The sequence below is a fragment of the Cebus imitator genome, unplaced genomic scaffold, assembly GCF_001604975.1.
Source record: "Cebus imitator isolate Cc_AM_T3 unplaced genomic scaffold, Cebus_imitator-1.0 Scaffold103, whole genome shotgun sequence".
In the NCBI taxonomy this organism is placed as follows: domain Eukaryota; kingdom Metazoa; phylum Chordata; class Mammalia; order Primates; family Cebidae; genus Cebus; species Cebus imitator.
In genome coordinates, this window is record NW_016107418.1 from 3,281,044 (window position 1) to 3,293,015 (window position 11,972).

Here is an 11,972-nt window from a genome sequence, read left to right on the forward strand (position 1 = left end):
CAGCTAATTTTTTGTATTTTTAGTAGAGACGGGGTTTCACCATGTTGACCAGGATGGTCTCGATCTCTTGACCTCGTGATCCACCCGCCTCGGCCTCCCACAGTGCTGGGATTACAGACTTGAGCCACCGCGCCCGGCCTAAGTTTTGTATTTTTAGTAGAGATGGGGTTTCTCCATGTTGGTTAAGGCTGATCTCGAACTCCCGACCTCAGGTGATCTGCCAGCCTCAGCCTCCCAAAGTGCTGGGATTACAAGTGTGAGCCACCGCACCCGGCCCCCCATGATTGTCTTAGTACCCAAAAGAGTGGTGAGGCTGAGGACGAAGCGTGCTGAGAGAGAAAGCTAGGATCGTATGAATAATTTACATCTATTTTTCTTAAGTTTGGCCAGTTATTTAACACATATTTTTTTGGGTTTATTACTCTGTGTCTATAACTTTGATAAAAACATAAAAATTCCTCCATTTTCATCTTATTTCTTACCAACAATTCCTCCAGCCCATCTGGCCATAGGTTCTAGTTATGGGCCAATCCAGTCAAGGCCCTGAGCACAATGGGGTGTGGGTGTGGGCTTCCCCACTCCTGAAGCTTGTTTTGATGCCCCCGTGACTTGATGAAACCTCTGTCTCCTGGCTAGTGTCAGAATCCCAGATCACAGAGTGAACAGGATATTAGGACTTGATCAAGGTTTGCTGAATGAATGCATGAAAGTGTCTAAGGTGATATTGAAAGACAAGGATTCTGGTATTACATCCCCACCACACACACACATTTTAACTGTAGCGACTTTGGTGGTAGGTCAGTGGGTAAGATGGCTGGAGGGGGTTTGGGCCCCTGGACGGTTGCCGGCGTCTGCGGGAGACATGGGTCTGGGGAGGAGCGCCCTGTGATGGAGCCTGCATCTCGGCTCTGCACTTGTCTCTGGCGCAGCTGGGAGCCTCAAGGCTGTCCGGCGGCTGCTCCTAATCTTATCATCTCAGGGACAGTCGATAAGTGATGTTACCAATGGTGACAACAACTACAACAAATAGTGAAAATTTATTGAACTTTTGCTACTGGTGTGTTTCAGGCACTTTTCCAAAAACTTTGCACTCGTTAACCACTTGAATCCTCCAATATCCCTGTAAAATAAGGAATAGTATTATTATTGCCCCCATTTTTACCGATGGGGAAACTGAGACACACAGAGATTAAGTAACTTGAGCAAGGACACACTGCTAGAAAGTGTCAGGACTGGAATTCTAATAACCCTGAGAGTCAACCCAACAGCTTGTGAAGAAAGTGGCAGACCTGGGAATCAACCCAACGGGCTTTGAAGCCTTTTTCCAGACAAGCAGAACAAAGTCTAGAAATAGTTTTTAGAGTTTTCATCCATTTATCTGCTAACGTATTTGATTAACATAAATGCTTGATGTCCCAGACCCCATGTTTTATTGTTTAAATAATCAAATAAAATGATCTATTTCACAGCATGGTGACTATAGTCAATAATAATCTATTGTATACTTGAAAATTGTGAAGAGAATAGGCTTTATTTTTGTTTTTAAATTGAGGCAAGTATTATTCTGTCACCTAGGCTGGAGTGCAGTGGTGCCATCTCAGCTCACTGCAACCTCCGCTTCTGGGGTTCAAGCGATTCTCCTGCCCCAGCCTCTCTAGTAGCTGGGATGACAGGCACTTGCCACCATACCCAGCTAATTTTTGTATTTTTGGTAGAGACTGAGTTTCACCATGTTGGCCAGGCTGGTCTCAAACTCCTGACCTCAAGTGATCTGTCCACCTTGGCCTCCCAAAGTGCTGGGGTTACAGACATGAGGCACCTTGCCCCACTTCAAAAGAGTAGATTTTAAATGTTCTTACTACCAAAAAATAATAAATACGTGAGGTGATAGATACATTAAAAAGCTTCACTTCATCATTTCACAATGTATACATGTATGAAGACATCAAATTGCATACCGTAAGTACATGTAATTTTAATTTTTATCAAAAAACCAATAAAATGAGATTTATTGCACTCAAGGGTAAACCCTTGGATGGTAAGAAACAAAGTGGGTGAAATAGATTCTTTGAATCCTAAAACTAAGGGACCTTAGAGAGACGTTCAGGATACAGTGGTCTACTTAGTCACGTGTTTGTTTTGGTGACTGAAGGAAATCCTCCACTATTAACAGAAAACAAAATTGGGGCCAGGCACGGTGGCTCACGCGGGTAATTCCAGCACTTTGGGAGGGCAAGTTGGGTGGATCATGAGGTCAGAGGTTCGAAACCAGCCTGACCAACATGGTGAAATCCCACCTTTACTGAAAAAACAAAACTTAGCTGGGCGTGGTGGTGCTTGCCTGTAGGTAGGCTGAGGCAGAAGAATCGCTTGAACCTGGGAGGTGGAGACTGCAGTGAGCCAAGATCACACCACTGCACTTCAGCAAGTCTCTGTCGAAAGAAAGAAAGAAAGAAAGAGGCCGGGCGCGGTGGCTCAAGCCTGTAATCCCAGCACTTTGGGAGGCCGAGGCGGGTGGATCACGAGGTCAAGAGATCGAGACCATCCTGGTCAACATGGTGAAACCCCGTCTCTACTAAAAATACAAAACATTAGCTGGGCATGGTGGCGCGTGCCTGTAATCCCAGCTACTCAGGAGGCTGAGGCAGGAGAATTGCCTGAACCCGGGAGGCAGAGGTTGCGGTGAGCCGAGGTCGCGCCATTGCACTCCAGCCTGGGTAACAAGAGCGAAACTCCGTCTCAAAAAAAAAAAAAGAAAGAAAGAAAGAAAGAGAGAGAGAAAGAAAGAGAGAGAGGGAGGGAAGGAGGGAGGGAAGGAAGGAAGAAGAAAGAAAAGGAAAGGAAGGAAGGAAGGAAAAGAAAGAAAAAGAAATTGGGTTTCTAGACTAAGGTTGAGTCCATTTAGGGTCTGCTATGATGATTATTGGCCAGTAGATGGCAGTCCAGGATTACTATTGAACTCCAGTGCTACCGGGCAAAGTACCTTCTCCAGCCAATCAGTTCCTATAGATTGAAGATAAGGCAAAGGTTTTCCAGGCAAGAGAACTGACAATTAGTAAAGCGAAGAAAGTTGAAACACACATGCACTAACCTGAATAAATTCAGTATGGATTTGTGTTATAAAATTAAAGAGCAATACAACTTTCGTAAGAATTAATTAACTGCATTTCTGCTGGCTGTAGTGATTCACACCTGTAATCCCAGCACTCTGGGAGTCTGAGGTGGGAGATCACTTGAGCCCAGAAGGTTGAGGCTGCAGTGAGCCATGATCCCACCACTGCACACCAGCCTGGATGACAGAGCAAAAACCCTGTCTCAAAAAAAAAATGTGCATTTCTGTGCATTTCAGAATTATAGTAATGCCACAATTTATTGCTTTATGCTTATTAAACAACATTTTTGTGAATGAATGGAGTTGGATATTAATAAGTTCCTTATAGGCTATGATAATATAGGTTTTGGATCAAGCTATTAAAATTGGTTTGTTAATTCAGCCAAAAAAACAAAAAACAAAAAAACCCACTTCTTACCAAAAGTACTGTGTTGCTCAAAAAATACTTACCGAGTACCTACTGTGCCCCAGGCATTGTTGTGAGCACTGGGAATGGGGAGCAGTGACCAAGACAAGTCCCTGCCTTAAACGAGCTTATATTCTAGTGAAGAGAGACAGGATTAACATTAAAAATACCATTATTTCAGCTTCTAGAAGTTCTCAGAAAAAATATGTGTAATATGGCAGAAAATATGTAATAATGGAGGTCTTTCTTAGGAAGTTGAAATTTAAGACTGAAGGATGAGAAATAAGTAACTGAAATCTAGGATGAGGCCACTCTTACAAAAAGAACCTGGCCGGCTGTGGTGGCTCATGCCTGAAATCCCAGCACTTTGGGAGGCTGAGGTGGGTGGATCACTTGAGGTCAGGAGTTCGAGGCCAGCCTGGCCAACATGGCGAAACCCGGTCTCTACTGAAAATACAAAATTAGCTGGGCGTGGTAGCACACATCTGTAATCCCAGCTATTCGGGAGGCTGAGGTAGGAGAGTCAATTGAACCCGGAAGGTGGAGGCTGCAGTGAGCCGAGATCACACCACTACACTCCAGCCTGGGTGACAGGACCAGGCTCTGTCTCAAGAACAAAAAAAAAAAAAATCTGAGACCAGGATGAACTTGACATTTTGGGGGCACAGAAAGAGCGAGGTGGTTGGAAAATAGTAAGGAGTGGAGGGACGTGAGGAAGAAGAGGCAGCAAGGGCCGGATCACGTAGAGCTGCTTAGGTTTAATAAGGAACTCGCTTCTCTGTTTGCAGTGGGTCACTGGGGTTTATGCTTTAGGATGGTGATGTAGGGGCTCTATCAGATGCGGGGGCTGGGTTGAGGGGCACTGCAGCAGTAAGATGAGGTTGCTTGGATTATGGTTGTGGCATCAGAGATGGAGAGATGCGGCTGGGCTCTCAGAATGGGGCTTATAGTTGGAGTCAACAGGATTTTTTAAAAAAATGGGTTTGATGGCAGAAGGCAGAACAGAAGCAAAGCTGAATGAAGGATCATTCCTAAGTTTTCAGTCTGAGCAGCTGGGTGGGTGGTGGTGCCATTTTCTGAGGGGAGAAAGACTTGGAGTTGAGAAGACAGGATGGAGGAAGGAGCTTGCTGAGTCTGAGATACCAAAAAATCATCCAAATGAAAATGCTGACTGCTCAGTTGCATCAAAACAGAGGAGCTTGGTGAAACACTGAGGGCTCAACTATATCTGGGTGTCATCAAAGAATGGATGGCATTTCCAACCCTAGGACTGGCTGAGGACACTCAGAAAGTACATTGGTGTAAGTAGTGAAGGGACAAGATGTGGGTACTGAATCCCATGCTAATCCCATGCTAGCATGGTACTTCCATGCTAGTCCTGTCTGGCACAGCAAGATGAAAGTAAGTCAGGGGTGTCTCTGAGGGCAAGTGATAGTCATTTTTTAAGGAGAGAGGGCCCACCAGGTGACATGGTCTGAAGAGGCTGCGAAAGAAGAGGTCAGGCACTGGTCTTGGGACCCAGGCAAGATGTCCTTAATCAGTGCAGATGGGTCGGTGGAGGGGCTCCAAGCTTGACAGAGTGAGGCTGGAAAGGGGGGTGAGAACTGGAAAGACCAGAAGACAACTCCTTTAAGGCCTTTTCTGTAAGGAAGAGCAGAGAAATAGGGAGAAACAAGAGGGCAACAGGGAATCAAAGAACTTTAATACTGTTTATGGGATGAGTGATTCTAAGGCATGTTTGTACATCGATAAGGGTAAATGGTTTGGGGATGGAGAAATAGATACTTGAAATTGCAGAAGCAAAGTCTTTGAGAGGAAAGGAGAAGTTGCTTCAAGAATACGAATGGAGGGGTTGGCCTTCCATAGGAAGAACAGATTATCCATTGTACCAGGAGTAAGAACACACCCACACATCACTGGGTATGGACAGCGAAAGCAGTTGGATTATTATGGGATTCTGGGCTTCCACAGGCACAATTGCCTACCCTGTTCCTCTCCCATGGAACAATGAGTGTGTGCTCTGTGCCAGGAATTCTTCTAGGTGCAAATATTCAGGTCCTATGGTCCCAGCAAATAACACACATCCATCCATATCTGCACCTCTAGATGCAATGCGCAAATGTCTTAGGAGGTAAGTCCAGAATTTCAGGAAAGACTGAAGAACAGGAAGCACCTAGATTCCCAGAGAACCACGGGCTGCCTGACTGATCTGGCTGGTGCCTGGACTTCCACGTAGGGACACTGAGGGCTGGAGGTGGAGAGATGGCACCTACTTCACCAGTCTCCAGCCTCCCACTGGGTCTCACAGGTGCAGCTTAGGGATAGCATGCCGGCGCTGGCAGGGAGCTTCATTGAGATTTTCAGCTTCATTGAGACATAATTTGTTGTTGCAGGCCAGAAGGCACAGTAGGCGACATTCCCAGTGTACCCAAGGGTCCAGTGGTTTGGGGCAATGAAGATGGGGTATCTCCCCAGGTGAGGCCAGGCTCTGCTGCTTCTAAGCTACCATCCTCTACCTGATTCCCCATGCCTTTTTCTTGTTAGGCGCCGCAGGGGGCGGGGCGGGGGGTAGAGTTAGTTTAGAGAGAGAGAGTTTAGAGAGAGAGAGAGAGAGTAAATTCCAGTTTCTCCTTTTTAGTCTCTTCTGCCCTTTGCTCTGCTTGTTCCTCTGCGCCTTTTCTCTTCTCGCAGCTGCAAGAGTGGAAAACTCATGCTCAGTTCTAGGCAAACATTAACCCCGGGCGATGTTTCCAAGCGGGAGACAAACTAGAGAGTGAGAAGCAAGATGCCAGGGCACCGAGGGCAAAAGGGGGCTCGGGCATGCGCGGGGCTGGCCTGCGGGGCGCCGCCGCCTCCCTCTGCTGCGCGGCCTGCTTGGGGAGCCTGGTGGGGGCGGCAAAAGGAGAGACCCCGCGCCCGGGCCTCCCACCAGTGACCACCTCCCCTGCAGCTTGGGTTGATCCTCCAGACAGCATGCGATGGGGGGAAGGGAAATCCTCTGACTGGGCGGGGGACCTAGTGGCTGCACTGAAACGTTGAACACCTGTGGAGGAGGCGCGGGAGGTCCAGCCGCCCAGGATTCGCAGTTTCCCCCTTCCCCGTCGCCCGGGCAGGTTGCGGTTCTGGGCCTGGATGAGCGCGGAGGGGATCGGGCAGGGGCTGAGCGCGGTTCCCCAGGCCTGGCAAGTGGCCGTGTGGCACAACCAACCCGGGACCCAGGGCTGCGGCTACTGCCCCAGGTGGGAAATTTAACTCTAACATTTTCGCACCACCCGGACGGGACTGGACGCGGAAAGCGGGAAAGAACCGTCCCTGTTTGCAGTGGCCGCCGGGCGGGGCAGCGACGGGAGGGGTTCTACCACAGTGGTGTTAGGCCGGCTCGGTGGCTCACACCTGTAATCCCAGCACTTTCGGAGGCCAGGACGGGAGGATCGCTTGAACTCGGGAGGCAGAGGTTGCAGTGAGATGAGATCGCGCCACTGCACTCCAGCCTGGGCCACAGAGCTGTCTCGAAAAAAACCTCAAAACCAAAAAACAGTGGTGTTAGAGGGATGACATTACTGGTGATTAAAGTTTTGTTCTGAACTTTCCCTAACCTTGCAGCGGCAGCCGCGCCCTGAAAACGCCTGTGATCTGGAGTGGAGGGTCCAGGCATAGTGTGGTGAGTGACCCTAGGCAGGTCACTAGCTCCTTCTGAGCCTTCATTGAAACCTCTCTTACACGGGGATGTTACCCTCAGTTCTCCCTGTCCTTCAGGACATTAGTTCATGAATTAGATGATGCAATATCAATCATCCTTTTATTAGACAGAAACAATAAGTTTGAGGAAGAGGACGTCTATCTACCTCACAAGGGGTTTAATTTTCAGCTTCATTGAGATATAATTTATTGAATGGTGTTTAACATGCGCGCCTTTTCCAACAGCGCTCCACGCCTATTCCCAGCACCAGAAGCGGACAACCGCTTTACTGAGAAACAGAGACAGGTACTTTCTGAGGCACCTCAGTCCAGTTCCACTGGGTTTACTACAACTAAAAATGACTGTTTCTGTTTACTAGGTATTAGGCAATGTGTTTTAAGGAAATGAATTGTCTCTAATCCTCACAACTATTCAGCAAGCTAGGTGTCACCCGCATTTTGCAAATCATGGCGCCCTGCTCACCATATCTGGAATCTTGCCTCACCCCGGAGGATTCTAATTTTCACTTTAGAGAGCTGAGCAAGATGAATGATCGCCCAGCGCTAACCCCGGGAAATCCCCGGGACTGAAAATCGCAGGTAACTCACCAGAGTTTTCCAATTTTAGGCCTAGGAGATTATGCGAAACTGTCCTTCAAGTAAACGCTGTTCTCTGGGACCTCTTTGGGTTCTACAGTTGGAGAAGGGGAATAAGCCCCAGGCCGATGGGGGATGGGTGGGTGCAATTTCCTAAATAGAGGAAAGCCACTTTCATTCAAAGGGCTGTGGAACTCTGGCTAGAGGTGGGTTTCTTTGCAGTTAATCATCTGCAAGGCCCTTTGGATTTGTTTCCACAAATCCAGAACTCACACTTAGGGTCACAAAATCCGGGGCATTTATTTGCCGAGCTCCATGGATGTTATCCCTGTGGATGCACCCCGCCCCTGCCCCTTCTCCCTAGGAGCAGAACGAAACCCATTCCAGGGCTTTTGCAGGAAGTCTTCAGGCCCTTGCGTCCGGCCCCTTTCGACATCAAAGCCCCCCCTGAGAGCAAAGGACTTTGAAAGATAGGAAAACCTCAGGCTCCTTATCGCGTCTCTGCTCCCTCCCGACCTAGTCGTAAATTCCGAGCCGCAGCGGCCGCCCTCTCCTCCGCTCTTCTCGACCCAAGGTCTCAAAAGACAAACGTGTCACTTCCCGCCCCGCCCCTGGATTCTGGTCCTGAACGAATGTAGTGAGGACCTAGAGGCGCAGGGTCCAGGACTTGTTAGAGGGGCGGGCGCCTTGGGTGCCCCTGCGCCGCCAGGACGCTACTGCCTGGGGACCCTCCTTCACCCTCCCGCAGCCTTCTTTGGGGCGGGGCGGAGCGGGGTGCCGGGCTCGGCCTACGCGCCCTCTCGAGTGCGTGGTGCGGAGCAGGCGCGGTGATGCGCTCCCGCCTGTGTCTGTGCTTCTCCGCAGGCCAGGAGGGCATCCTACGCTGCCACCCGGACCTGGCGGGCCGCGACCTGCAGCAGGGCACGCTCACGGCCGAGTCGCAGCGGGAGCACAGCGGCGCGGGCCTCACGAGCCTGGGCCCGGACGAGCAGCTCAGGCTGGCGGAGCTGAATGCGCAGTACCGCGCGCGCTTCGGCTTCCCCTTCATCCTCGCCGCGCGTCTCAGCGACCGGGCTGCGGTGCCACGCGAGCTGGCGCGCCGGCTGCTCTGCCCGCCCGCGCAGGAGCTACGCACCGCTCTGGGCGAGGTAAAGAAGATCAGCGGCCTGCGCCTCGCAGACCTCCTCTGCGCCGACCCCGCCAAGCTGTAGGAGCCGCGCGGGCCTAGGACCCGGGACACAGCACGGGACGCGCTGGGGCCACTGCCCAGAGCTATGTGTCCTGGGCGGGAGGCGGACTCCGGCCTGGAACAGCGTCCACACACGTGCACAAAGGAAGTAGGGAATTGAGGCAATCATACGAGTAATGAGACCTTTTGTCCGCCCACCCGCACGCGCACGCGTTGCCAAAATATCCATATTGTTTAGTGCTTTGCCCTGGATTTATCCAGCTCACTGCTTCAATTCTTCACTCCCTTTGCGGCCTGCCGACACCACCCCCCCAACATTTGTGTATTCCAAAGTGTTTATCCAGTTCTCCCCACCTTCTCCTGCTAAGCCCGAACTGCAAAGCAAAACGGAAGGAAAAGGAATCCTTTTATGCCACAGCGGTTTGTCTGTTTGTTTTTTTTTTTTTCTTTTCCCACCTCATTTGCTGCACCCGAACTTTACATGTGAGCAGAAGCGGCTTTCTCTCTCTTGAGCACTAGGGGAGCGAACCAGGAGCAAGGAAAGCCAAACGACGGCCTGGGTCCGGCCCGGGGCGCCGGGGAAACCGCGGCAGGGAGGCAGTGGGCCGGGGAGAGCCCTCCGAAGGGCTGGCGTTGGGAAGGTGCCCCGTGGGGACGGGTGGAATAGCTGCAGTCATCGCTCCTAAATGGCGGGGGGCGTCCAAGCTGGACCGGCTTGAAGATTTCTCCCGGAGGTCGGCTCGTGGGGGTTGGCTTCACTGTCCCGGGAAGCCCATCAGTTATTAAAATAATAACATTCATTGAGCAGCGCTGGGTATTTGGACCCCAGAATGAAGCGAGATTCCAGTGTCGATTAAACGGAGAGAAATGCCCGTAGAAATCTTTGCTCGTTAGCCTTGGAGCTTCAGAGCCCGGTTAGGCTGGGCAGCTTCCTGGACCAGCAGCCAGACTGGCCACTGGGGGAAAGTGCATCCTGCGGAGGAGCCCACCACATTCTACCAATCCCGACTGCCCTCTCTCCCTTGCACGCTCACATACACACACTGAAGGTGTAAAGAGCCCCAACAAACACTATTTAGGCTTCTATTGGCAGAGAAGAAACGAAATATCCATGGTCTCTCCAACATAGACAAGGTAAGAGGCTAAGGCCAAGGTGGCCCTTTTGAAGGCAAGAGCTTCCATTAGTCACCAACCGTGCCCAGGGGTAGCAGCAGCAGTAGGGAAACCTTTCCCTGAAGAGCTGCGTGGCTGCACCCTTGGTTCTGGGGCTGATACTCTATAGAAATAAATCACTCCTGGAGCACTAGGAATTTTAGGCAAGGGAGCCTTTTTGCCGTTCCCATCTCACAGGTGTTTCCTGCTGTAGTAAGGCTGAAGGAAAAAAGGTGGTAGTGAGGCAGGTGCCAGGAAAGCAGGCTGTGCTACCAGTGTCCCTGGCATTGTGTCCAGACAGCTTCTCTGGGTGTAGGAGCGCTGGGTGCACACCATGAAGACAGTTCCATGGCTCACTCCTGTTCTTTGGGACCCCTCAGCAATGGTGGGGTGCTGGGCCCGGCCCAGACACCAGCCTCTCTCTAGCCAGGGTAACCTGGGGGATTTCCTGACACACACAATAACTTGCTGCTTGTTGAAGAGGATTTTCTGATCCAGGATCCAAATACCACAGGCTAGGCCTAAGACTCAGAATAATCCACAGTAGTCAGGGCACCCTGTCCCAACCATGAGAGTAAACCCCACGCTTAGATAAACCAGGCTTTGAGCCAGGCGCGGTGGCTCACGCCTGTAATCTCAGCACTTTGGGAGGCCGAGGCAGGAGGATCACGAGGTCAGGAGATCGAGACCAGCCTGTCCAATATGGTGAAATCCCGTCTCTACAAAAAAAAAGAAAAGAAAAGATAAACAAGGTCCCTAATGCAGAGTCTGTGCTCTTTACGTAAAGGAGCTCACATGAGATGCACCGAGCTCACCAGAGCTGAGTTCCCGCAGTTTAGCATGAGTGTAGAAGAGCTCAGAACCTCCCAGACACGACTCCGGTGTCTCCAATTACACAGTTACATTTCAACAGTTCAAAGCTGGTCCGGAAAATGGTTTATTCCTGCGGGAAGGGGTGCAGGTGGAGGCAGACGCTGAGTCTGTCCCTTTAGAAGGAGCTGGAGCTAAGGGGACAGAGAGCTGGCTGCGGCGCCTCTTCCGAAACACCTGAGCACAAGCAGCCGCGAGGGTGAGCACAGGACGCGGGGCGTGAACGCCGGGCTGGGAAGATCCCCGACCAAAGCTGCGCACGGCTCTGACTCTATCCCCTTCCGGAGGAGCTCTGCACAGAAGCCATTGCTCGCGCGAGCGAGTCACCTGTGGCGGCCGAAGTCGGGCAGGGCAGTTCTCTTTTTGCTCAAACAGCGGCATGCCCTGGGTTTCCGTCGGCCTTGGCCTGGCAGAGCGGCTTTCCGTTTTCTGGCCTCTAGCGAGCCAGAGGCGGGAGAGGAGCCCCGGCCGCGTGGACTCCAGCGCGCGCGGCAATCACCGCGCGCTGACCTTAGCCCCGGCTCCAGGGAAGGGACAGCCCGGGGAGAGCCTAGCGAGCGTCAGCGGGGTACAGAAGTGGTTAGGGGAGATTTCAGGGTGAACAACTAATATTTTACTAACGAATTCGTTAAAACACACACACAAAACAAAACCAATCATAGTGGCAAGGCCAAGAAGAGTTGAAAGGCAAGGAGCTGATTTCAACATGTGTAACCCGACGACTCTCCGGGCACAGACCCTTACTTGGTGGAGGGCGGCTTTGCAGATTTTCACTTCCCTTGGAAATGTCCAAGCTCCTTAAGGCCAACGCTTCCAGTAAAGGGACGGGAGAGCGCAGCTCCGGGTAAGAACTCAAGGAACCGACCCGGGCTTGCCACTCACCTGTGTAACTTAAAGGGGATACGGAATAAAGCCTCTTCTTCATTAATCCCGAAAGGTAGGCATTTTGGTCTGTGTGTCCAAAAGAT

At 51.1% G+C, this 11,972-nt stretch overlaps 1 protein-coding gene across 2 annotated transcripts in view; it reads left to right on the forward strand.

Annotated features, from left to right (window-relative positions):
- URAD (ureidoimidazoline (2-oxo-4-hydroxy-4-carboxy-5-) decarboxylase) overlaps window positions 1-9,399 on the forward strand; it is an 11,658-nt gene extending 2,259 nt beyond the window's left edge. The window contains exons 1-2 of one of the 2 annotated variants that reach the window (XR_005201664.1): window positions 6,991-7,796; window positions 8,658-8,741. Coding sequence is in view for 1 of the 2 variants with exons in the window: in XM_017537498.2 (XP_017392987.1) it covers window positions 8,658-9,004 (347 nt within the window). In the remaining variant the exon portion in view is untranslated. Of the gene's footprint in view, window positions 1-6,990; window positions 7,797-8,657 lie in introns of those variants that run through there. The other variant, XM_017537498.2, reaches the window with a different exon arrangement.
- Window positions 9,400-11,972: the final 2,573 nt, after the last annotated feature.